We start from the raw sequence: 25,713 nt of genomic DNA, 5'->3' as shown, positions 1-25,713 counted from the left end.
TCCTCTTGTGTGTCTCCTCTTGTGTGTCTCCTCTTGTGTGTGTTCTCTTGTGTGTTTTCTCTTGTGTGTCTCCTCTTGTGTGTCTTCTCTTGTGTGTCTCCTTTTGTGTGTCTCCTCTTGTGCGTCTCCTCTTGTGTTTCTCCTCTTGTGTGTCTCCTCTTGTGTGTCTCCTCTTGTGTGTCTCCTCTTGTGTGTCTCCTCTTGTATGTCTCCTCTTGTGCGTCTCCTCTTGTGTTTCCCCTCTTGTGTGTCTCCTCTTGTGTGTTTTCTCTTGTGTGTCTCCTCTTGTATGTCTCCTCTTGTGCGTCTCCTCTTGTGTTTCTCCTCTTGTGTGTCTCCTCTTGTGTGTCTCCTCTTGTGTGTTTTCTCTTGTCTGTCTCCTCTTGTGTGTTTTCTCTTGTGTGTCTTCTCTTGTGTGTCTCCTCTTGTGTGTCTCCTCCTGTGTGTCTCCTCTTGTGTGTCTCCTCCTGTGTGTCTCCTCTTGTGTGTCTCCTCTTGTATGTCTCCTCTTGTGTGTCTCCTCTTGTGTGTCTCCTCTTGTATGTCTCCTCTTGTGTGTCTCCTCTTGTGTTTCTCCTCTTGTGTGTCTCCTCTTGTGTGTCTCCTCTTGTGTGTCTCCTCTTGTGTGTCTCCTCTTGTGTGTCTCCTCTTGTGTGTCTCCTCTTGTGTGTCTCCTCTTGTGCGTCTCCTCTTGTGTTTCTCCTCTTGTGTGTCTCCTCTTGTATGTCTCCTCTTGTGCGTCTCCTCTTGTGTTTCTCCTCTTGTGTGTCTCCTCTTGTGTGTCTCCTCTTGTGTGTCTCCTCTTGTGTGTCTCCTCTTGTATGTCTCCTCTTGTGTGTCTTCTCTTGTGTGTCTCCTCTTGTGTGTCTCCTCTTGTGTGTCTCCTCTTGTGTGTCTCCTCTTGTGAGTCTCCTCTTGTGTGTCTCCTCTTGTGTGTCTCCTCTTGTGTGTCTCCTCTTGTGTGTCTCCTCTTGTATGTCTCCTCTTGTGTGTCTTCTCTTGTGTGTCTCCTCTTGTGTGTCTCCTCTTGTGTGTCTCCTCTTGTGTGTCTCCTCTTGTGTGTCTCCTCTTGTGAGTCTCCCTTCTTTGTGTCTGCTTCACTTGCATCTTGTTCGTCATTGCTGCTGCAATATTCAGCAGGGTGGTCAGGATCGACTTTATTTGCTGTTCGCAGTTTAAGCACTGACTCTCTCTATTCTCAAGACTTTATGGAACCTTTTGTTGGCCTCACAAGTTTTCTTATCATTTTCTTTGTGTGTGTATGTGTGTGTGTGTGTGTGTGTGTGTGTGTGTGTGTGTGTGTGTGTGTGTGTGTGTGTGTGTGTGTACTCACCAATTTGTGGTTGCAGGGGTCGAGTCATAGCTCCTGGCCCCGCCTCTTCGCTGATTGCTACTAGGTCCTCTCTCTCCCTGCCCCATGAGCTTTATCATACCTCGCCTTAAAACTATGTATGATTCCCGCCTCCACTACTTCACTTTCTAGGCTATTCCACGGCCTGACTACTCTATGACTGAAGAAATACTTCCTAACATCCCTTTGATTCATCTGAGTCTTTAACTTCCAATTGTGACTCTTGTGTCTGTGTCCCATCTCTGGAACATCCCGTCTTTGTCCACCTTGTCTATTCTGCGCAGTATTTTATATGTCGTTATCATGTCTCCCCTGACCCTCCTGTCCTCCAGTGTCGTCAAGCCGATTTCCCTCAACCCTTCTTCGTAGGACAATCCCCTTAGCTCTGGGACTAGTCTTGTTGCAAATCTTTGCACTTTCTCTAATTTCTTGACGTGCTTGACCAGGTATGGATTCCAAACTGGTGCTGCATACTCCAGTATGGGCCTGACGTAAATGGTATACAGAGTCTTGAACGAATCCTTACTGAGGTATCTGAACGCTATCCGTAGGTTTGCCAAGCGCCCGTATGCTGCAGCAGTTATCTGATTGATGTGCGCCTCAGGAGATATGCTCGGTGTTATACTCACCCCCAGATCTTTTTCCTTGAGTGAAGTTTGCAGTCTTTGTCCATCTAGACTATATTGTGTCTGCGGTCTTCTTTGCCCTTACCCAATCTTCATGACTTTGCATTTGGCAGTGTTAAACTCAAGGAGCCAGTTGCTGGACCAGGCTTGTAGCCTGTCCAGGTCTCTTTGTAGTCCTGCCTGATCCTCGTCCGATTTGATTCTTCTCATTAACTTCACATCATCTGCAAACAAGGGCACTTCTGAGTCTATCCCTTCCGTTATGACATTCACATATACCAAAAACAGCACAGGTCCTAGGATTGACCCCTGTGGAACCCCGCTTGTCACAGGCGCCCACTCTGACACCTCGTCACGTACCATGACTCGTTGTTGCCTCCCTGTCAGGTATTCTCTGATCCATTGCAGTGCCTTTCCTGTTATGTGTGCCTGATCCTCTAGGTTTTGCAGTAACCTCTTGTGAGGAACTGTGTCGAAGGCCTTCTTGCAGTCCAAAAAAATGCAGTCGATCCACCCCTCTCTATCTTGTGTTACTTCTGTCACCTTGTCATAAAACTCCAGTAGGTTTGTGACACAGGATTTTCCTTCCCTGAAACCGTGCTGGTTGTCAATTATACACTTGTTTCTTTCCAGGTGCTCCACCACTCTCCTCCTGATGATCTTCTCCATGACTTTGCATACTATACACGTTAGTGATACAGGTCTGTAGTTTAGTGCCTCATGTCTGTCTCTCTTTTTAAAAATTGGGACTACATTTGTCATCTTCCATACCTCAAGGAGTTGCCCAGTTTCAATTGATGTGTTGAAGATCTTTGTTAATGGCACACACAGTATCTCTGCTACTTCTTTAAGGACCCACGGAGAGATGTTGGCTGGTCCCACCGCCTTTGAGGTGTCAAGTTCGCATAGCAGCTTTTTCACCTCCTCCTTGGTTATGTGTACCTCGTCCAGCACTTGCTGGTGTACCCCCCTGTTCTGATTTCCTGGAGTCCTACTGGTTTCCACTGTAAATACTTCTTTAAATCTCGTGTTGAGCTCCTGACATACCTCTCGGTCGTTTCTTGTGAACTCCCCATCACTCTTCCTCAGTCTGATTACCTGGTCCTTGACTGTTGTTTTCCTCCTGATGTGGCTATGCAACAGTTTCGGGTCAGACTTGACTTTCGATGCTATGTCATTCTCATATTGTCGCTGAGCCTCCCTTCTTATCTGTGCATATTCGTTTCTCGCTCTTCTGCTAATCTCTTTATTTTCCTGAGTTCTCTGTCTTCTGTACCTTTTCCATTCTCTAGTACACCTAGTTTTTGCCTCCCTACATCTTTGGGTGAACCAAGGACTCGTTCTGTTCTTCCCATTATTTCTGTTTCCCTTGGGAACAAACCTCTCCTCTGCCTCCTTGCGTTTTGTTGCGACATAGTCCATCATTTCTTGTACTGGTTTTCCTGTCAGTTCCCTCTCCCACTGAATGTCTTGCAGGAAGTTCCTCATGCCTGAGTAGTTCCCCCTTTTGTAGTTTGTTTTTCCCATCCTATTCCTGCTGCTCTCTCCACTTGAAGCTGAACTATGTAGTCAAAGCACAGAAACACATGATCACTAGCTCCCAGGGTCCTTTCATACGTGATATCCTCGATGTCCGAACTACTCAATGTGAATGCAAGGTCCAGTGTTGCTGGTTCATCCTCACCTCTCTCTCTGGTAGTGTCTCTAACATGTGTGTGTGTGTGTGTGTGTGTGTGTGTGTGTGTGTGTGTGTGTGTGTGTGTGTGTGTGTGCGTGTGTGTGTGTGTGTGTCTGCGTGTGTGTGTGCATTTGTGCGTTGTTGTCATATTGTACTTACCACTCCTATTACCGTGCTTTGTTTCAGCTGATTTTGAGTCCATGTATCGAGTTGCCTTCCCTACCTCTCTTCCTAATGTTCGTTCTCCCTCTCACAATGAAAAAATTCTTCCTCGAGTCCCTCTGGCTTATTTGAATTTCCAATTTTCATTTGTGTTCTGGTGCGACACTTGTCTACTTTGTCAGTGTCTCTTGAATACCCTTTACGTTGTAAGAATATAAGATCATGAGAAAGAATGACCTGCCTAGGTAAGACACATGTGCAACAGTTAGGTATCTTTATCCCTAAAAGTTTCGCCTACACAGTAGTCTTCTTCAGTCGAGTAGTTGGTAGACTTAGAAGAGATGTGAAGATTGAGGGACTGACCACCTCAATACTACGTCTTCAAGGGTGATGGACTGATTACATCGTCTTCACATCTCTTCTGCTTCTGCCAACTTTTCTGTACTCGATAAATTAGACATATGTACAACACTTGAGTACCTTTATTGAGGAAACGTTTCGCCACGCAGTGGCTTCATCAGTCCATACAAAGATGAATGGTAAAGAACAGGAGGAGTTTGAGGTAACCAGTCCCTCAGCATTGAGTCGATGTAATCAGTCCATCAATCTTGGAAAGAATACAGCATGTGTGCGAAGAAGTGACTAATATACCTCAAACTTCTCCTGTTTTTCACCATTTTCCTTTGTATGGACTGATGGAGCCACTGTGTGGTGAAACCTTTCCTCAATATAGACACCCAAATGTTGCACATGTGTCTAATTTATCAACTTGTCGGTTCTCTGAACCATTTATCTACTTTTCTGTACTCGACTGAAGAAGCTACTTTGTAGGCGAAACTTTCTGAAATTAAAATACCTACTGTTGCATATGTGTCTTACCTAACACACAAGGTATATAGGCCTAGCTGACATCATTGACATACTACTGTACAGAAAGCCGCTTGTTTTACCTGAAGTATACATGGTAAGGGTTTCGGGGGTTAACGCCCCCTCGGCTTGGTCTGAGACCAGGCCTCGTGGTGGATCAAAGTCTGATCAACCAGGCTGTTACTGCTGGCCGCACGCAAACTGACGTACGAACCACAGCCCGGCTGGTCAGGTACTGACTTTAGGGACCTTTTCAGTGCTTTCTTGAATACAGTCAGGAGTCTATTGATAATCCCCCTTATGTATTCTGGGAGGCAGTTGAACAATCTTGGGCACGAACACTTATTGTGTTGTCTCTCAGTGTACTCGTGGCGCCCTTGCATTTCACTGGGGAATGTTGCATCTCCTGCCGAGTCTTTTGCTTTCATAAAGAGTGATTTTCGTGTGCAAGTTTGGTACTAATCCCTCTAGGATTTTCCAAGTGTATATTATGGTGTATCTCTCTCACCTGCATTCCAGGGAATACAAATCAAGGAACTTCAACCGTTCCCAGTAATTTAGGTGCCTTATCGTACTTATGTGTGCTGTGAAAGTTCTTTGTACACTGTCCAGGTCTGCAATTTCGCCTGCCTTTAAGGAGGCAGTTAGTGTACAGCAGTATTCCAGCATAGAGAGAACAAGCGATATGGCGTCCCTAGTTTTGAAGGTTCTCATTATCCATCCTATCATTTTCCTAGCAGATGTGGTAGATACATTGTTGTGGTCTTTTTAGGAGGGATTATCTGACATTATCACTCCCAGATCCTCCACATTACTTTCTCGCTCTTTTGTATGGTGAGAATTTGTTGTATACCCTGATACAGTTTTATTTTCCTCAAGTTTTATATATCTGAGTAGTTGAAATTTCTCTTCATTGAACTTCATATTGTTCTGAGTGACCCATTTGAGGATTTGGTTGATATCCGCTTGGAGTCCTGCGGTGTCTTTGATGGAGGACACTGTCATGGCACTTCGGGTGTCATCCGCAAAGGTAGACACGGAGCTATGGCTTACATCTCTATGTCAGATATGAGGATGAGGAATAGAATGGGAACGAGTACTGTGCCTTGTGGAACAGAGTTTTTTACCGTGGCTGCCTGGGACTTTACTCTGTTTACTATTACTCTTTGTGTTCTGTTTGTCAGGAAGTTGTAGATCCATCTACCAACTTTTCCTGTTATTCCTTTATCACACATTTTGTGCGCTATTACACCATGGTCACACTTGTCGAAGGCTTTTGCAAAGTCTGTGTATACTACATCTGTATTTTGCTTATCCTCTACAGCATCCAGGACCTTGTCATAGTGGTCCAGTAGCTAGGACAGGCAGAAGCGACCTGCTCTAAACCCGTGTTGCCCTGGGTTGTGTAATTGATGGGTATGGGATGTTAGTGCTATTGGTCTGTAGTTCTCTGCAATTGCTTTACTGTTACCTTTGTAGAGTAGGGCTATATCTGTTGTTTTTTAGTGAGTGTGGCCCTGTGTTATGTGCAAAGCATTTCCGGCAAATTAGGTCAATTTTGTCCCAGGATGCGACAAACACCCAGGTGCCCATTTTACTTCTAGGTGAACATGGACAGCAGGTGCTATGCTTCGGAATAAATTCCTCGTAGATATAAAAAAAAATGGTATTGGCGATACTGACAAGATGTGCCTAACTGATTTACTAACTTTCTTCAGTCAAGCTTTTGAGGCTGTTGATCAAGATAAAGAATTCGATATTGTTTATTTGGATTTTAGTAAGACTTTTGATAGAGTTCCGCACCAGAGACTGTTAAAGAAAGTAGCAGCTCATGGCACTGGGGAAAAAATGCTGTCATGGATCACGAACAGAAAGCAGAGTGTGCATTAGAAATCTTCCGTACGAAGAAAGATTGAAGACCCTTAAATTAGATTCACTTGTAAGAGGAAGAATGAGAGGAGACATGATCGAAGTGTGGAAATAAATGGAATGAAATACTGACACAATGGAAACATAAACACCTAAGCAGTATAATGTGATCCTATGAGCCACTCTGGAAAAAATCCACAGGTGTAAATAGGTCATGCCTATAGATCAGGCAAGCCTAGAATTTCCTGTATCAAGGATCCCAATTGAAATAAGTCACTTTTTTGGGTTATCCTAGGTAATTTACACATATGTTACTATGTATGATAATTTGTGTACCTGCATATGTGTACCTGTACCTAAATAAACATACTTAATATAACAAGTATTGCAAGTGCTAATTCATCAGTTTGTCGGTTCTCTGTACCATTTATCTACACCTCCTGGAATCCCTGTTTGAGTCATGACGTTTCGGTTCGCCCTGGACCGTCGTCTAGTCCTTATTCCAGGTTTTCAGTGAATCGTTCCAGCCACGGCGATGTGGCATTTTATTCTTCTGTCTGATCATCTGTTACCGACTTGTGTGTGTGTGTGTGTGTGTGTGTACTCACCTAATTGTACTCACCTAATTGTGGCTGCAGGTGTCGAGATTCAACTCCTGGCCCCGCCTCTTCACTTACCGCTACTGGGTCCTCCCTCTCCCTGCTCCATGAGCTTAATCGTACCATGTCTTAAAACTATGTATGGTGTGTACTCACTTGTCTGTGGTTGCAGGAATCCAGTCTTAGCTCCTAGCCCCTGTCTCTGTAATGGTCGCTATTGGATTCACTCCCTTCTAGCCTCACTGGTCCATTATAAGATATGTGAGTGGAGGTAACCTCTACCAGTTCTTTGCGGAGGTCAGTCCATGTCTTGATTACCCTGAAGAAATGCTTCCTGATATCTCTTTACTTCAAGTGTGAGTGGGGAAAGAGGTGGAAAGAGAGAGAGAGAGAGAGAGAGAGAGTACTAGCATTAGCAGGATAAAGAAGGCACGAGAGGAGCAGGAGTCTCAGGTGGCACGAGGAAGCTGCCTATTAAGTGATTCACAATCGAATACTGAAAAATGGACTGAAGTGGACGGGGGATAGAGGCCGTTTCTCTCACGGTGTTCTGGTAGAGAGATAGAGATAGAGAGAAAGAGAGAGAGAGAGAGAGAGAGAGAGAGAGAGAGAGAGAGAGAGAGAGAGAGAGAGAGAGAGAGAGAGAGAGAGAGAGAGAGAGAGAGAGAGATGGTGCCCAGTTTAATTTTTGTTTGTGTTAAATTCCTTTCTCGTTCTCTTGTTGTTTAATGGTAAGTTGTATATGTTAAGTGTTCCTTTATTTAGTCGTTGATTCCATGTTGTTCATTACTGTCATCTCAAAGCTACTAGTTTCTGAATATCGATGCTACTCACCCTCCCTCCACTTTTCTCTCTCTCTTTCTCTCTCTCTCCTTCCTCATAACTTGATATCCTATTATGAAAATGGCTTTTCTTATCTCTGGGAGATTTGATTGCTTTATTTGTTATCATATCTGGGATTGCTACTCTCTCATCCCTTTCATCACTCACTCACTAGTAACTTCCCCAGGGCTTGATACCAAGAAACAAAGTATTGACGAAATTATCAGCCTTGACGTAATACAGTACCAGGGGAAACTGATTATTAATAAATCAAACAGACCAGATTAAATGTCTGCCAGAGCTAAAAAAAAAATAAAGACTTAAGATCTTAAGATCATGTATATAATACGAAGCTGAAAAAGTCCTGTCAGATGTAGAATATCTAGATTTCCACAACTTCTTCTGTAAGGTACCCCATCGAATATTGTTGGATAAAATAAAAGCGCATCGAATAGGAGAAAACCTTTTTGCCTCGGGAAAAAAGGGAGTGATACTCAGTCGAGAAGTGTCTGAGTGGCTTACCGTAGGGCGTGGAGCTCCCAGGGATCCGTCCTTGATCTAGTCGTCTTCACAATGTATACGAACGATCTCGAGGTAGGACTAACATCGAAGAAACAAAAACTTGCAAATGACACGATACTGGGAAAGAGTGCAGCATCCGGAGATTATTTGAGATTTCAGAGTTATCCGGAGAGGTAAACGTTGTGGTCGAGGACGTGGGAGATGTGTCCATTGGCTTCCCATTCTTGACTAAATCTTTTATGGTTTCATGTGAAAGTAATTATATCAGTCAAGCTGTCATTGAACTTCACTACCAACAATATTTCATCATCAACTGCAAGAACAAAGTCTAGAATAAACTGCGTAACTGTAGTTGCAACACTCAACCAGTAGATACACTTTACTCCGCGTCAACAAGCTCGCGACACTACAACAAACAGATACATTGTACTCCCTGTCAACAAACAAAACAACAACCTCTTAACTACCTTAGCTAAAGCCAATATTGGAATCACCATTTCATTTAAAACCATATAAGTCTTAGTCAAGAAAAGGAAGCCACTGAACACTATTGAATGTCTCAAAAACAAACCTTTTCTTTGGATGCTTTTCTTGTTGTATAAGTTATGAGGGTTCATTTTTTTTCTCTCTAGATTTTCATCCAGTCAGATACACGAGTTTTGTTTTTGCTTTTGGAAGGGAATGTACTAGTTCCTCTCCCTATCTATATTACTGATCCCTTTAATTTTGTTCTGATCAGTGAGTGGAAAAGAGGATTAGGAGTAGTGTGTGTGTGTGTGTGTGTGTGTGTGTGTGTGTGTGTGTGTGTGTGTGTGTGTGTGTGTGTGTGTGTGTGTGTGTGTGTGTGTGTGTGTGTTTGTGTGCCCTCGTTGAGACCAATAAATATAGAGATGCACACAGATGTACAATAATAATTTCGTTTGTAAAGTGATACTAATTTTCCTGCTTCCCACTTTCTCCTTCCTGTCCCTCCCACCAGCTGCGGCGCCCCAGCTGGTGTACCGCTTCATCGAGCAGACACTGCAGCCTGGACCAGCTGTCTCCCTCAAGTGTATAGCTACTGGCACTCCCACACCCCACATTACGTGGCTCCTGGACGGCTTTCCCCTTTCCCCCTCCCACAGGTGAGTGGCATTTTCCCCCTCCCACAGATGGGTAGCATCCCCCACCTTCTTCGACAAAGAAAGGTGACTGACCATAGTCGTTTTCATCTTCTTTATAAAACAGTATATATATATATATATATATATATATATATATATATATATATATATATATATATATATATATATATATATATATATATATAGGCGTGTGCCCAAAATACAGCAGGCATTACCCCTTTGAACAGCCGCACTGAGCCGCTGGAACAGAAAACTAGCTGCCCTGGGATCCCTAGTTACCCTGATGAGTCTTTTTCCCAGCTCCTTAAGGAATTTAGATGCACTCTTTCCCCATGAGCCAAGGGTCTCTGAGCCTATGGGAACAAACATATAATGATGGGCAAGTTCTCCATATTTTCTAGACTTTTGGGACTCCCTGAAGCTGGCAGCTGCCCCTCCTTCCTCCCTGGTGTATTGGAGATAGGTATCAGCCAAGGTAGATGCACATGTATAGTCCCACACCACCTGCTTCCCATCTGTCCAGGCTTGAAGGGTGATACCATCTGGACGCTTCTGGCTGCCATCAGATCTGCATAGTTGGGGTGGCTCCCTTACTGCTGGGCATCCAGCTGTTGTGAGGCTCCTCTTGATAATGTTATTAACCTCCTCATGTCTTGCAATCTTTCCCTCGGATTTACGGCACACAAGACCATGGTACCCGAATCGGTCTGCTGCTTCACTGCCACAAATACACCTGTGTTCGGCGAGAATAGGGGCGGCAAGTCGAAGGGCAACACCGATGCGGATGGTCTGTGGGTCGAGACGTGTGCCAAGGCTGGAGTTGGGAACAGCCAACAGAAAGTCCCCAGCATGAGGGGCTCTCACTGCCAGGAGGCGGGCTCTATCCTTCCCTGACACACTCTGAAGCATTGTTGAGGCAATATTTTCCACTATTGGACCATCCCAGTGCGATTGTTTGTAGTTGTTGGGGGGAGCAGGTCTGGCTCCAGAGCCCGTTAGATTATCCCAGATCATTGCTCCGTCAATGAATTTTTGGTCCTGGACTCCTACCTTGTCCCTAAGATGTTCAGGGAGAATCGCTGCTACAAGCTCTCTGGATGCAATACACGAGGACAGAAAAGCAGGTAACGCAATCTGTGATGACTTGCGGACACCAATGCCTCCTAGTCTGACTGGAAGTGTAGCTTGGTTCCACTGCCCGTCTTCTAGAGTAAGGTTAAGTACTTTCGTAAAAATCTGCCTCAGAATACTGTCATATTCGTGCAGTATAGGGCTATCATATGAAGGTGCACATCTTAGGAAATATGTCAACCTGGGCAGACTCAAGCACTTTGTGAGAAGGTACAAGGCATCGTGGGTGTCCAGATTGCCTATTCGTTGTTCCATTCTCCTTAACTCTTCCAATTTCTTCCTGAGAATTGTGTCAATGGCATTGCTTCCCAGAGGTGCTCCTAGCAAGACACTATTTGTGGGGGCAATGACTGCTGCTCCTGGTAGTTTTGCTCTCACTGCATTTATCACTTGTTGACTGACTGAGATGATTTCACATTTGGATGGATTCAGGATGAGACCCATTTCCTGTCCCCGTGTCATTACCTGTGTAAGGTCATGTAGGAGGGACTCTTTTGTACCTGCTAGTGTGCCATCATCTAGGAACCAGATGTTTAGCTCGCTGGTCAGTCTGAATATATATATATATATATATATATATATATATATATATATATATATATATATATATATATATATATATATATATATATATATATATATATATATATGTATATGTCGTGCCGAATATGTAAAACTGGTCAATTAGCAAGAACTTATTTAAAATTAAATCCTTTCTGAAATTTTCTTTTATACGTTGAAAGATATATTTTTTTCATTAATGTTAATGTAATTTTTTTTAATTTTGCACCAAAAGTATCTTAGAAAACTTACCTAACCTTATTATAACAAGAACAATTTATTTTAGCCTAACCCAACTAAATATATTTTAGATTTGTTTACAGTAATTTAATACTAAACAAACACAGTGAAATATATTTTTTTCGTTAGGTTCAGAATGATTTTGGCGAAATTATTGCATACACAAATTTTTGCTTGTCCTATATGGCAAGATGAGCGTTGCTATTTAAGCCAAGATCGCAAGTTCTGCCTATTCGGCACGACATATATATACATATATATATATATATATATATATATATATATATATATATATATATATATATATATATATATATATATATATATATATATATATATATATATATATTTATTTTTATTAGCACACTGGCCGATTCCCACTAAGGCAGGGTAGCCCGAAAAAGAAAAACTTTCACCATCATTCACTCCATCACTGTCTTGTCAGAAGGATGCTTTACACTACAGTTTTTAAACTGCAACTCCCTTCATAAATGTTACTTTGCTCACACTCCAACAGCACGCCATGTATTAAAAACCATTTGTCTCCATTCACTTCTATCAAACACGCTCACGCATGCCCGCTGGAAGTCCAAGCTCCTCGAACACAAAACCTCCTTTACCCTCTCCCTCCAACCTTTCCTAGGCCGACCCCTACCCCGCCTTCCTTCCACTACAGACTGATACACTCTTGAAGTCATTCTGTTTCGCTCCATTCTCTTTACATATCCGAACCACCTCAACAACCCTTCCTCAGCCCTCTGGACAACAGTTTTGGCAATCCCGCACCTCTTCCTAACTTACAAACTACGAATACTCTGCATTATATTCACACCACACATTGCCCTCAGACATGACATCTCCACTGCCTCCAGCCTTCTCCTCGCTGCAACATTCATCACCCATGCTTCACACCCATATAAGAGCGTTGGTAAAACTATACTCTCATACATTCCCCTCTTTGCAAAACAACCACTGTGAAAGAATAGAGAAATTCCAAGCGCTTTCGTGACTAGTCACATTATCAAGGAACAATAAAAGTAATGCATCAAAGGAAGGCATATAAAGGGTCTAGACCACACCTCACTATCATAAGAACATAAGAACATAAGAAAGGAGGATCACTGCAGCAGGCCTGTTGGCCCATACTAGGCAGGTCCTTTACAATCCCTACTAACAAAACATTTGCCCAACCAAATTATCAATGCTACCCAAGAAATAAGCTCTGATAACTCTATCCACTCATTTGCAAGTCCCACTCAAATCCAACCCCTCTCACTCATATATTTATCCAACCTAAATTTGAAACTACCCAAAGTCCTAGCCTCAATAACCCAACTAGGTAGACTGTTCCACTCATCAACTACCCTATTTCCAAACCAATACTTTCCTATGTCCTTTCTAAATCTAAACTTGTCTAATTTAAATCCATTACTGCGGGTTCTCTCCTGGAGAGATATTCTCAATTCCTTATTAATATCTCCATTATTAATACCCATCTTCCACTTATACACTTCGATCATGTCTCCCCTCATTCTTCGTCTAAAAAGTGAATGCAATTTAAGAGTCTTCAATCTTTCTTCATAAGGAAGATTTCTAATGCTATGTATTAACTTGGTCATTCTACGCTGAATGTTTTCTAACTAATTTATCTCCATTCTGTAATATGGAGACCAGAACTGAGCTGCATAATCAAGGTGAGGCCTTACTAATGATGTATAAATCTGCAGTATAACCTCTGAACTTCTGTTGCTTACACTTCTTGATATAAATCCCAATAATCTATTTGCCTTATTACATACGCTTAGGCATTGCTGTGGAAATAAATGGTATAAAATACCGATACAATGGAAATATAAACACATATGCAGTATAATGTGATCCTTAATTGACTACGTTTCGCCCACACAGTGGGTTTTTTCAAGTCACAAACAGAACTACCTGGGGTGGAAGGAACGCGAGTATTTATAGTCAGGTTCAGAATGCTGAGGTCAGGTGGAGAATGCTGCATCTGATGATGTACCGAGTGGGGTTATAGAGTCTAAAATCTGGGTAGCTTTGAAAGGAGATTGGATAAGTTTGTGAGTAGACCTTCTACAGTGTTCTTATGTGGGATATCGATGAAGAAGTTTCTTGGCAAGTGGTTCAGCTATGTTACAGAAGCCACTATTCTGGTTGAAGTTGTCGGATATAGAAATAAGTGATGATTCCAGGATTCTTCGGTATTGAGTGTTGTCTTCTGTGGCGATAAGTCTTGAGTTTCTGTAGTTTATCAAGTGGTTTTGTGACTTACGGTGTTGTACGCAGGCATTCCTTGTGTCGTCAGACCTGCTTGCGTATTGGTGTTCTGAAATACGTGTTTGGAGGTCCCTTGATGTTTCGCCCACGTATAACTTGTTGCAGTCATTACAAGGGATTATGTATACCCCTGCAGAGGGTGGAAGCTTGTCCTGTCTATCACTGGTAATGTCCTTAATGGTCGTGGTTGTGGAGGTAGATACTTGAAATGAGGTATTGGAAAAGATGTTGGAAACGTGTTTGGCAATGGAGTTGGTGGGGAGGACTATGTATCTCTTCTCGGCAGTGTCTTCTCTGGGTGTGTTGAAGAATCCTGGAATCATCACTTATTTCTATATCCGACAACTTCAACCAGAATAGTGGCTTCTATAACATAGCTGAACCACTTGCCAAGAAACTTCTTCATCGATATCCCACATAGGAACACTGTAGAAGGTCTGCTCACAAACTTATCCAATCTCCTTTCCAAGCTACCCAAGATTTTAGACTCTATAACCCCACTCGGTACATCATCAGATGCAGCATTCTCCACCTGACCTCAGCATTCTGAACCTGACTATAAATACTCGCGTTCCTTCCACCCCAGGTAGTTCTGTTTGTGACTTGAAAAAACCCACTGTGTGGGCGAAACGTAGTCAATAAAGGATCACATTATACTGCATATGTGTTTATATTTCCAGGCATTGCTGTCTTGGTTTAAGGTTGCTGCTCACCATAACCCCCAAGTCCTTTTCGCAATCTGTATGGCTAAGTTCTACATCATTTAACTTATAAGTACTAGGGTTATGGACACTCCCGAGCTTCAGAACCTTCCATTTATCTACATTGAACTGCATCTGCCACTTTTCTGACCAAGAATAGAGATTGTCTAAGTCCTCCCAAAGTTCCCTAACATCTACGTTTGAATCAATTATCCTACCTATCTTTGTGCCATCGGCGAATCTGCTCATTTCACTAGTAATTCCCTCATCAAGGTCATTGATATATATTATAAACAACAACGGGCCCAAGACTGATCCCTGTGGAACGCCACTTGTTACAGATCCCCACTCGGATTTAACCCCATTTATGGACACTCTCTGCTTCCTGTCAGTGAGCCATGATTTGATCCACGAGAGCACCCTTCCCCCAATGCCATGAGCTGCTACTTTCTTCAACAGTCTTTGGTGCGGAACTCTATCAAATGCCTTACTAAAATCCAAGTAAATAATATCAAATTCTTTATCGTGGTCAACAGCCTCAAAAGCTTTACTGAAGAAAGTTAATAAATTAGTTAGACAAGACCGGCCTCTTGTGAATCCATGCTGAGTATCATTAATCAATATGACTAAAGTTAAAGTCTCCTAGAATTACTACATTATCGTGCCTTGTGGCCTTAACAATTTCCTCCCATAGTAGTCTCCCTTGGTCCCTATCTAAGTTTGGGGGACGGTATATCACACCTAAAATCATTTTTTCATGCCCCTCTGAAAATTCTATCCAGACTCTGTATGTGTTACTTCAGACTTAACACCCGTTTTTATGCAACAGTTCAAGCGATCTCGGGCATACAATGCCGCCCCACCCCCCTTCCCGATACTTCTGTCTACTTAGAACAATTTAAAACCCTGAATGTGACATTCTGCAGGCATGTCCCGACTTTTTTAATTAAACCACGTCTCAGTTATGGCAAATACATCAATGTTTCCTGCACTAGCAACTAATCTCAATTCGTCCATATTATTCCTAGCACTACGGCTATTAGCATAATATACATTGAAAGACTCTCCTTTCTCTTTACCCTTCCTGCTCATTTCTGTTTTTCTACTAAACCTACTACTGTCCTTAACACCTAGTGTCACTGGCTTTTCAATATCTACCTCGTTCTGTTTATTACTAGTTCCCCTAGAACTCATAATATTACTAGACTGGGACTTCACTGTTTTTCTGCCAAAAACTCATACCACTAACTATTCCTAGTTTAAAGTCCTAACAGCTCCCTCCACTTCAGTTGCCAGTGCCCCCACCCCATACCTCGATAAGTGAACCCCATCCCTGGCATACATGTCATTTCTGCCATAGAAGAGGTCCCAGTTGTCAATGAATGTTTCCGCATTTTCCTTACAGTATTTGTCCAGCCAGCAATTGACACCAATTGCCCTGGACAACCATTCATTTCCAACTCCTCTCCTTGGCAAAATACCACATATGACAGGGTTCCCACCCTTCCTCCTAATTATTTCTATTGCTGACCTATACCTGCTAATCAGGTCCTCACTCCTGCGTCTGCCAACATTATTGCCTCCAGCACTGAGACAGATAATAGGATTGCTCCCATTACCTCTCATGATGTCATCCAGACGGCTAACAATATCTTCCATCCTAGCCCCAGGAAAGCAAACCCTCTGTCTCCTGCTCCTGTCTTTCAAGCAGAACGCCCTATCCATGTACCTAACTTGGCTATCCCCAACAACAACAATATTCTTACCTTCCATGGTATCGTTCGTCGTGACGTTCCCAGTAGTCGACTCACATTCGTCGGGTAGTACAGAGAAAGCATTAGATGTTTCCACAACAGATTCCACAGCAGACTCTTTCTTCTTCATTTTTTCCACCTTTCCATTCGTCTTCTTGATCGTCAACTTCGTTCCATGCTGTCCAGCCACTGACCAGTTTCCCTTCTTGACCTGAAGACTCAAAACAGGAGGACTACTACGAATCTTCTTGTTTTCCTCGGTCAGTTGCCGAATCTCCATCTTCGCCATCCTCAATTCTTCCTTAAGCTGTTGGTAAAGTTGCTCGATGGAGGGCATCTTGGTTCAATCAGTAGAGAGCACAGTCGACACGTCCTCACTGAGCTAAGCACAGGTCGCCTCTCCAACTATCACATCCCACAACAAAGCAACACCTGACGCGCGACTCATAAGAAAGGGAACACTGCAGCAGGTCCGCTGGCCCAACTAGACAGGTCCTTCACACAACCCACCAACAAACTATTCTACCCAAGAATTAAGAATTTTAAAATTTATTATTTGTCCAGAGTATTATTAAATTCTTCCCAAATTCTATTAATTATAAATGGATCTAATTTATATAAACCAAAGGAAATATTCATATTATTGTTAAAAATGCTTTTTATGAAACAAGATTCAATTACATTCCTGTCGACCATGGACTTGCTTGATACAACTTTCTCAACTTTTTGAAAATCAATTGGATGGTTAAAATCTCTCACATAAATAAATAGAGCATTGGAATCTTGTCCAGTTCTAATGCTATATTTATGTTTTAATCTTAGTTCGAGATTTTTACCAGTTTGACGGTAATAAACTTTATCGCAAATTTTACAAAGAATCTTATAGACGGAATGGAAATATAAACACATATGCAATACAATGTGATCCTTTATTGACAACGTTTCGCCCACACAGTGGGCTTTTTCAAGAATATGCAAAACAACCACTGTGAAAGAATAATGAAATTCCAAGCGCTTTCGTGACTACTCATATTATCAAGAAGTTACAGATCCTCCAGACCATTGGAAACAAAAGAAGGGGACCAAAACCTCTCCAGAGAAGGAGCATTTTTAGTGCCAGGAAGGAAAAAAGACTGGCAAGAAATGACAGAAATCCTACACCAACTGAAAACATTTCTGGAGTGGAGGGGCAGTCATTGGCCTCCACTCCAGAACAACAGATGTTAATGCCAGGAAACAAAGTCCCCTTAAATTTCATCAATTTAACGACATTTATCTTTCCAAACATACAGGGCCGAAATCCATCAATAAACAACAAAATACCTTACATCAAGGGACTGCTCACAGAGCCAAATGCAATGTTTGTGGCTTTCACAGAGACCCACATAAAGGGTCATTTTGACAACGAAATATGAATCCCAGGTTATAACCTATTCATCAAAGGGGCCTGGCCTGTATGTCACAAAGTTGTTCATTTAGTCAGAACTACTAAACATCTCAAATGAAGTCGTTGAAGTTTCGACAGTACAGATCAAAAAACCAAAACAAGCCTCTGGATTCAACTTCCCATCAATTCCAGGAAGAGCTTTTGAAAATTGACCACTGTCTGGAAAACTTCCCAACTCCTGCCCCACACATCTTGTTACTGGGGAATTTCAACTTGAGACACTTAAAATGGAGGAGAGTAGCAAACAATGTTTTAGCAGAGATCACCCCGGGAGGCAGCTCAGATGAAAATTAACACACACACACACGAGCTATTAAATCTCTGCTACAAATTCACCTTAAACCAGCAAATAATAGAGCCTACAAGACTAAAAAAATACACTGGACCTCATCTTCTCTCACAACGGCGATCTGGAACGTAATAAACGTAATCACAACATAATGAAGGTACAGACATATATGCGCAGGACTCCTGGCCAGCATAATGTGATCAGTTATGAGGGCGTCTTCACAAAATTAAACTTCAATAACGAAAACATACACTGGGAACAAGTCAGCCATAGCCTAAATGAAACAAGCTGGGAAGAGATCCAAAACAACACGGATTCTAACCTTTGCCTAGAAAAAACTTAATTTGTAGCACTCAAGGTCTTCTCAAAGCACATTCCACTAAGAAACAGAAAAAGAAGGTGTAGACAAGAAAGAAAGAGACGCTCCCTATACAGGCGAAGGTGAAGAATCACAGAGCTGCTGAGAGGGGCCAATGTATCTGAAATACGAAGGGAGGTACTGGTCAGAGAAAAAGCAAATATCGAACTTAAGCTTAAGGAATCTTACAGGAGACAAGAATCTCAGGAAGAATTTAAAGCCACAAAGGAAATTGTAAGAAACCCAAAATACTTCTTCTGTTATGCCAAATCTAAGGTGAAAACAACATCCAGTATTGGACCCCTGCTTAGACGAGATGAAACCTCTAGAGATGACAGCAAAGAAATGAGTGAGATACTGAAGTCTCAGTTTGACTCAATGTTCAGCAAATAGTTAACCAGACTAAGGGTCGACAAACTAAACTCATTTTTATGACCGAGACTCAAAATCTGATGATTTAAAAAATCTCCGATATTACCCTAACGCCACAAGACTTTGAAAAGGTAATTAATGACATGTCCATGCACTTTGCCCCAGGCCCGAACTCGTGGAACTCTGTGTTCATCGAGAACTGCAAGAAGCCCCTGTCACGTGCCTTCAGCATTCTATGGAGAGGGAGCATGGACATAGTCACTAAAAACAACAGACATAGCCCCACTCCATTAAGGTGGTAGTAAAGCAATTGCAAAGAACTACAGACCGATAGCGCTAACATCCCATATCATAAAAATCTTTAAAAGGGTTCCATGAAGCAAGATCGCCAACCACCAAGATACCCATCAGTTACACAACCCAAGGCAACACGGGTTTAGAGCAGGTCGCTCCTGCCTGTCCCAGCTACTGGACCACTATGACAAGGTCCTTGATGCTTTAGAGGATAAACAAAGTTCAGATGTATTTACACAAACTTTGTAAAAGCCTTCGACAAGTGTGACCACGGTGTAATTGTGCACAAAATGCGTGATAAAGAAATAACAGGAACGGTTGGCATATGGATTTATAACTTCCTAACAAACAGAACACAAAGACATATAGTAAACGGGGTAAGTCTGAGGTACCTACACTCAGAAGCTCTGTTCCACAAGGCACAGTACTCGCTCCCATCCTATTCCTCAGTCTCATATCTGAAATAGACAGTGATGTAAGCCGGAGCTCCGTGTCTTCCTTTGCGAATGACACCCGAATTACCATGACAGTGTCCTCCATCGAAGACACTACTGAGATTATAAGAAGCCATCTCGATAAGTATAGCTTGATTAATGATATTCAGCATGGATTCACAAGAGGCCGGTCTTGTCTAACTAATTTATTAACTTTCTTCAGTAAAGCTTTTGAGGCTGTTGACCACGATAAAGAATTTGATATTATTTACTTAGATTTTAGTAAGGCTTTTGATAGAGTTCCGCACCATAGACTGTTAAAGAAAGTGGCAGCTCATGGCATTGGGGGAAAATTGCTCTCGTGGATCGAGTCATGGCTCACTGACAGGAAGCAGAGAGTGTCCATAAATGGGGTTAAATCCGAGTGGGGATCTGTAACAAGTGGCGTTCCACAGGGATCAGTCTAGGGCCCGTTGTTGTTTATAATATATATCAATGATCTTGATGAGGGAATTACTAGTGATATGAGCAAATTCGCCGATGACACAAAGATAGGTAGGATAATTGATTCAAACGTAGATGTTATGGAACTTCAGGAGGATTTAAACAAACTCTAGTCTTGGTCAGAAAAGTGGCAGATGCAGTTCAATGTAGATAAATGCAAGGTTCTGAAGCTCGGGAGCGCCCATAACCCTAGTACTTATAAGTTAAATGATGTAGAACTTAGCCATACAGATTGCGAAAAGGACTTGGGGGTTATGGTGAGCAGCAACCTTAAACCAAGACAGCAATGCCTAAGCGTACGTAATAAGGCAAATAGATTACTGGGATTTATATCAAGAAGTGTAAGCAACAGAAGTCCATAGGTCATACTGCAGCTTTATACATCATTAGTAAGGCCTCACCTAGATTATGCAGCTCAGTTCTGGTCTCCATATTACAGAATGGACATAAATTCGTTAGAAAACATTCAGCGTAGGATGACTAAATTAATACATAGCATTAGAAATCTTCCTTATGAAGAAAGATTGAAGACTCTTAAGTTACATTCACTTGTTAGTCGAAGAATGAGGGGAGACCTGATCGAAGTGTATAAGTGGAAGATAGGTATTAATAAAGGGGATATTAATAAGGTCTTGAGGATGTCTCTCCAAGAGAGAACCCGCAGTAATGGATTTAAATTAGATAAGTTTAGATTTAGAAAGGACATAGGAAAGTATTGGTTTGGAAATAGGGTAGTTGATGAGTGGAACAGTCTACCTAGTTGGGTTATTGAGGCTGGGACTTTGGGTAGTTTCAAATTTAGGTTGGATAAGTACATGAGTGGGAGGGGTTGGATTTGAGTGGGACTTTCACATCAGAGCTTATTTCTTGGGTGGCATTGAAAATTGGGTTGGGCAAATGTTTTGTTAGTGGGATGAATTGTAAAGGACCTGCCTAGTATGGGCCAACAGGCCTCCTGCAGTGTTCCTCCTTTCTTATGTTCTTATGTTCTTACATCAACCAAATCTTTAAATTGGCCGCAGAAAACAATATGAAGTCATCGAAGAGAAATTTCAATCGCTCAAATATGGGAAACTTGAGAAAATTAAAACTGTATCAAGGTATAAAACAAATTCTAACCACAAAACAGAGTGTAAAACTAATGCGAAGAACCTGGGAGTGATAATGTCAGATGATCTCACCTTCAAATAACACAGCAATATATCTACCTCGTCTGTTAGAAAAATAATAGAATGTATAATGAGAACCTTCAAAACTAGGGACGCCAAGCCCATGATGATTCTCTTCAAATCGCTTGTTCTCTCTAGGCAGGAATATTGCTGCACACTAACTGCCCCCTTCAAGGCAGGTGAAATTGCTGCCCTGAAGAATGTACAGAGAACTTTCATGGGACACATAAGTACGATAAAGCACCTAAATTACTGAGAACGGTTGAAGTCCCTTGATGTATTCCTTGGAACGCAGACGAGAGAGATACATGATAATATACACTTGGAAAATCCTAGAGGGATTAATAACAAACTTGCACACGAAAATCACTCCCTACGAAAGCATAAGATTCGGCAGGAGATGCAACATCCCCCAATGAAAAGCAGGGGCGCCACGAGTACACTAAGAGACAACACAATAAGTGTCAGGGACCCAAGACTGTTCAACTGCCTCCCAGCATACATAAGGGGGATTACCAATAGACCCCTGGTTGTCTTCAAGAAGGCGCTGGACAGACACCTACAGTCGGTTCAAGTGCGGCCAGCGGTAACAGCCTGGTTGATCAGACCATGATCCACCACGAGGCCTGGTCTCAGACCAGGTCGCGGGGACGTTGACCCTCGAAGCCCTCTGCAGGTATATTCTAGGTATGGTAATTACCACTGATGGTAAATACCTCTGACTGTAAATACCAATGATGATAAATAAATACCACTGATTGTAAATACCACTGATGATAAATAAATACCACTGATGGTAAATACCACTGACGATAAATAAATACCACTGATGGTAAATACCATTGACGATAAATAAATACCACTGATGGTAAATACCACTGACGATAAATAAATACCACTAATGGTAAATACCACTGACGATAAATAAATACCACTGATGGTAAATACCACTGACGATAAATAAATACCACTGATGGTAAATACCATTGACGATAAATAAATACCACTGATGGTAAATACCATTGACGATAAATAAATGCTACTGGTGGTAAATACCACTGATAATAAATAAATACTACTAATGGTAAATACCACTGACGATAAATAGATACTACTGATGGTAAATACCACTGACGATTCCTCCGAGCATACGATTACGATCGTCCTTCTGTTTCCAACATCTCTCAGAGTATTACACACAACAGTTCAACGAACAGCAGCTAAAAGTGTGATTTTTCTTCAGCTGTTACCAGAGCTGAAGATCACTTTATTAACTACGACCTTCGACGCGTTAAGGGCAAAAGAAAAGGTCAACGAATCAAATTTAATATATCTCAAAAAGGTCAATGTTCACCCCTTTCAGGTCGGAGGTAACATTGACTGCCTAATAAATAAACAATGATTAATGATAAAGCAGTTAATTAAGGCAGAGAGCAATATGCTCTAATTACACTGTAAATGTTTATTTATATTGCCGATATTGAAGGTTTTTATATACAGGAGATTCTATATATAAGACTAGTGTGCTATACATTAGTATGAGAATCATTCTACAATACTGGAAGTGTGACAGTCTCTCTCTCTCTCTCGGCTCCCTCTGTCACCTCTGTCAGTCTCACTACTGTCTTAGCCTGGCTCCTGCTTCCTTCAGTCTGTTTACACTGCAAGGTGCTCTGCAGATGTGCTTATCTACCGTGTGTTTATGTTATTACAGTGAGTTACACATCTACTCAGGCTTCTAACTCCATTCCTTCAACGAATTCACATTTGTGAATGGAGATAAATAGTATAAAGCACCAACAGGATGGGAAAATAAAAACACATGTAGTATGTAATATTATATTATATTTGTTTATTTTTCCAAAATTTGGGAATCTTGATCGTAGAAACGTTTAGCCATTAAGTGGCTTCCTCAGTCTGGTAATATATTTCTACAATTAAAATCCCAAATGTTGCAAAAAAATATTTAATTCTTCAACTTGTTGGTTTTCTGAACTATTTTCCTCACGTTTTATAGCATTAAAATGAACTGTTTAATTCTCTTCTGATATTATTTATAGTTGATCAATAAGACACATACAAAACATTGAGAATTTTATTGGTGAAAGGTTTGGCCTGCGCTGCAGGCATCATCAGTGGGATACTGGGTTGAATTACGAGCCTGGAGACACTGAGGTAATCAGTCCCTCAGCCTTGATGATAGATATTCTTAAGACTGATGACATGACTGGGAACCTCGCTATAATGGCAAGATAATGGTTTGAAACCTCTCTATAATGACAAGATAATGGTTTGGAACCTCGCTATAACGCCAAAATAATGTTATTAGTTATTTTTTTATATTAGTTGTTGTCACCTTGTTATTAGTTGTTCTCAGTGTTAGCAGTTATCTTCACTCCTGTTAGATTCATCATCACAGTTTTATAAGTTATCCCCATTCTCCTAAGAGTTATTGTTATAAGTCATCGAATATCCGCTATCCTCAGTTATCAGTTCTTATCGTGTGTGAGTTATCTCATTTATTATTTATCCTCAGCAATCCGTTATCTGTAGTCAACAGTTATCTTCAGTTATGAGTTATTTTCAGTTATCACTTACCCTCATACTGTTACCAGCGTCCCTGGTATTCCCTTGTGGATTTATCCACGTTAGAAAACACTTAGGGATTTAGTCTGGCTCTGCGAGTCTCCCTCACCTGGAAATCCCACACACTTAATTCCAATTTTTGTTCCTCATATTTCTTCCTTAACTTTTCTTGTTACTTTTGTAAAACGAATTCGAAGATAATCCTCTCTTTCTGCTGTACCACATGTGATGAGTTGGTATGTGTGCTCACCTAATTGTGGTTGCAGGGGTCGAGACTCAGTTCCTGGCCCTGCCTCTTCACTGAACGCTACTAGGTCCTCTCTCTCCCTGCTCCATGAGCTTTATCATACCTAGTCTTAAAGCTATGTATGGTTTCTGCCTCCATTACATCGCTTGCCAGACTGTTCCACTTCCTGACCATTCTATGTCTAAAGAAATACTTCCTAACATCCCTGTGACTCATCTGCGTCTTCAACTTCCAAGAGCGACCCCTCGTTTCTGTGTCCCTTCTCTTGAACATCTTGTCTCTGTGCACCTTGTCTATTCCACGCAGTATTTTGTATGTCGTTATCATGTCTCCCCGAACCCTCCCGTCCTCCAGTGTCGTCAGGCCGATTTCCCTTAACTTTTCTTCGTTGAACATTCCCCTTAGTTCTGTGTGTGTGTGGAGGAAGGAGGGGGGATCACTATCTTCGAAAATTACATGTGCGTTCTGCCATCAATATCTCAATTGATTTGGGTCCTTATCCAAGCGGAGTCAATGATAAGGCTTCGGAGGCAACGTTACTTTATTTGCATTCTTGGTACATAGGCAGTGTGTTTAAGTGCCCTAGCCCAGGAGGGCCATTCCCAGGAGAGAATGACGGAGTAGACCTTGTTTCCTGAGTGAAGTCGGTTGCCTGAGTGAGGCAGGGCAAGCGTGGTGCGGGCTGAGCTGGGCAGACCTATAGGTGGCAGCACCAGCATGACGCAAAATATAAACCCAGCTGGGCATACATCGCTCGGCCACCTACCCATGGTCGTCCTCGACCATGATTGACTGAAAATAAAGCTCTCTGTCTCTCTCTTTCTCAGGAACAGGGCACAGAATAAAAACATGTACATACAGGGAGGAAAGAAAAAATAAAGGATGGGGTGTGCTAGCATCGTGGTCCAAGACAGTGAGCCTCGGCAGGCGCCAATGCACGCCTTCCTGCATCTGGACACATACTGCAACACAGAAGACATCGCTGCGGCTGAGCTGTGACTTGACATAATGGGGTACAGTCTCCTCTGGAACAGTGAAGCAGTCATCATAGAGTAGTCACTGCAGGGTTCACTCAACCTGGGGCACAACCTGCCAGTGTCCTCGAGTGAGGTGTTGTCAGTAGTTGGCAATTGGGTAGGACTTCTGGCAAGTGACTCATGAGGATATTTCTTGACTGGTACTGTTGCTGGGCAGTCACTGTTGGGAACGCACAACACAGCTTAGTGGTGCCAGCGAGCATGAGTCGTGGCTAGGACGACTCAGGCACATCAACTGGGAGTTGTAGCAGCATACACTATAACTGGAATGAGCGGGCTAGCAGTCAAAGTGACATCATCTTTGTGCAAGCTACTCATTGAAGCTGTGACACGAGTCAGACAGTTGCCTGCCGACAGGGTTACTGAGGCTTTACGATGTTATTCTCTCGACAGAGTTCAAGTCATAGCAGAGGTGAGTTTAAGCATCCTCGGACTGGTTTTCTACACATTACTGTACTCTGACAGTCAGGAAGTGGAGTGAAACGAGTCTCAACGGGGAGTCGTAGTAGGTATGGCTCAGGCATGGCATCAACGAGCGGCGAACATAAGAGCTTTCTGTACAAGGGGGCTCAGATGCTCGTAAACTGACTTCTGGACTAATATTAGCTGTCAATGGTCACAACATGGTGACATGCAACACAAGAGTGCTACCAATGGTCTGGACTCAGACCACA

At 42.2% G+C, this 25,713-nt stretch overlaps 1 protein-coding gene across 1 annotated transcript in view; it reads left to right on the top strand.

Moving 5' to 3' along the window:
* Positions 1-25,713, top strand: part of LOC128684068 (cell adhesion molecule Dscam2) — a 569,487-nt gene that overhangs the window by 375,829 nt on the left and 167,945 nt on the right. Inside the window, exon 7 of the mRNA XM_070091026.1 lies at positions 9,476-9,620. Coding sequence (XP_069947127.1) covers positions 9,476-9,620 — 145 coding nt within the window. The remainder of the gene's footprint in view (positions 1-9,475; positions 9,621-25,713) is intronic.

Source organism: Cherax quadricarinatus, chromosome 3 (assembly GCF_038502225.1).
Source record: "Cherax quadricarinatus isolate ZL_2023a chromosome 3, ASM3850222v1, whole genome shotgun sequence".
NCBI lineage: Eukaryota > Metazoa > Arthropoda > Malacostraca > Decapoda > Parastacidae > Cherax > Cherax quadricarinatus.
The sequence above is the reverse complement of the archived record's forward strand: the minus strand, read 5'-3'. Positions and strand labels throughout refer to the sequence as shown.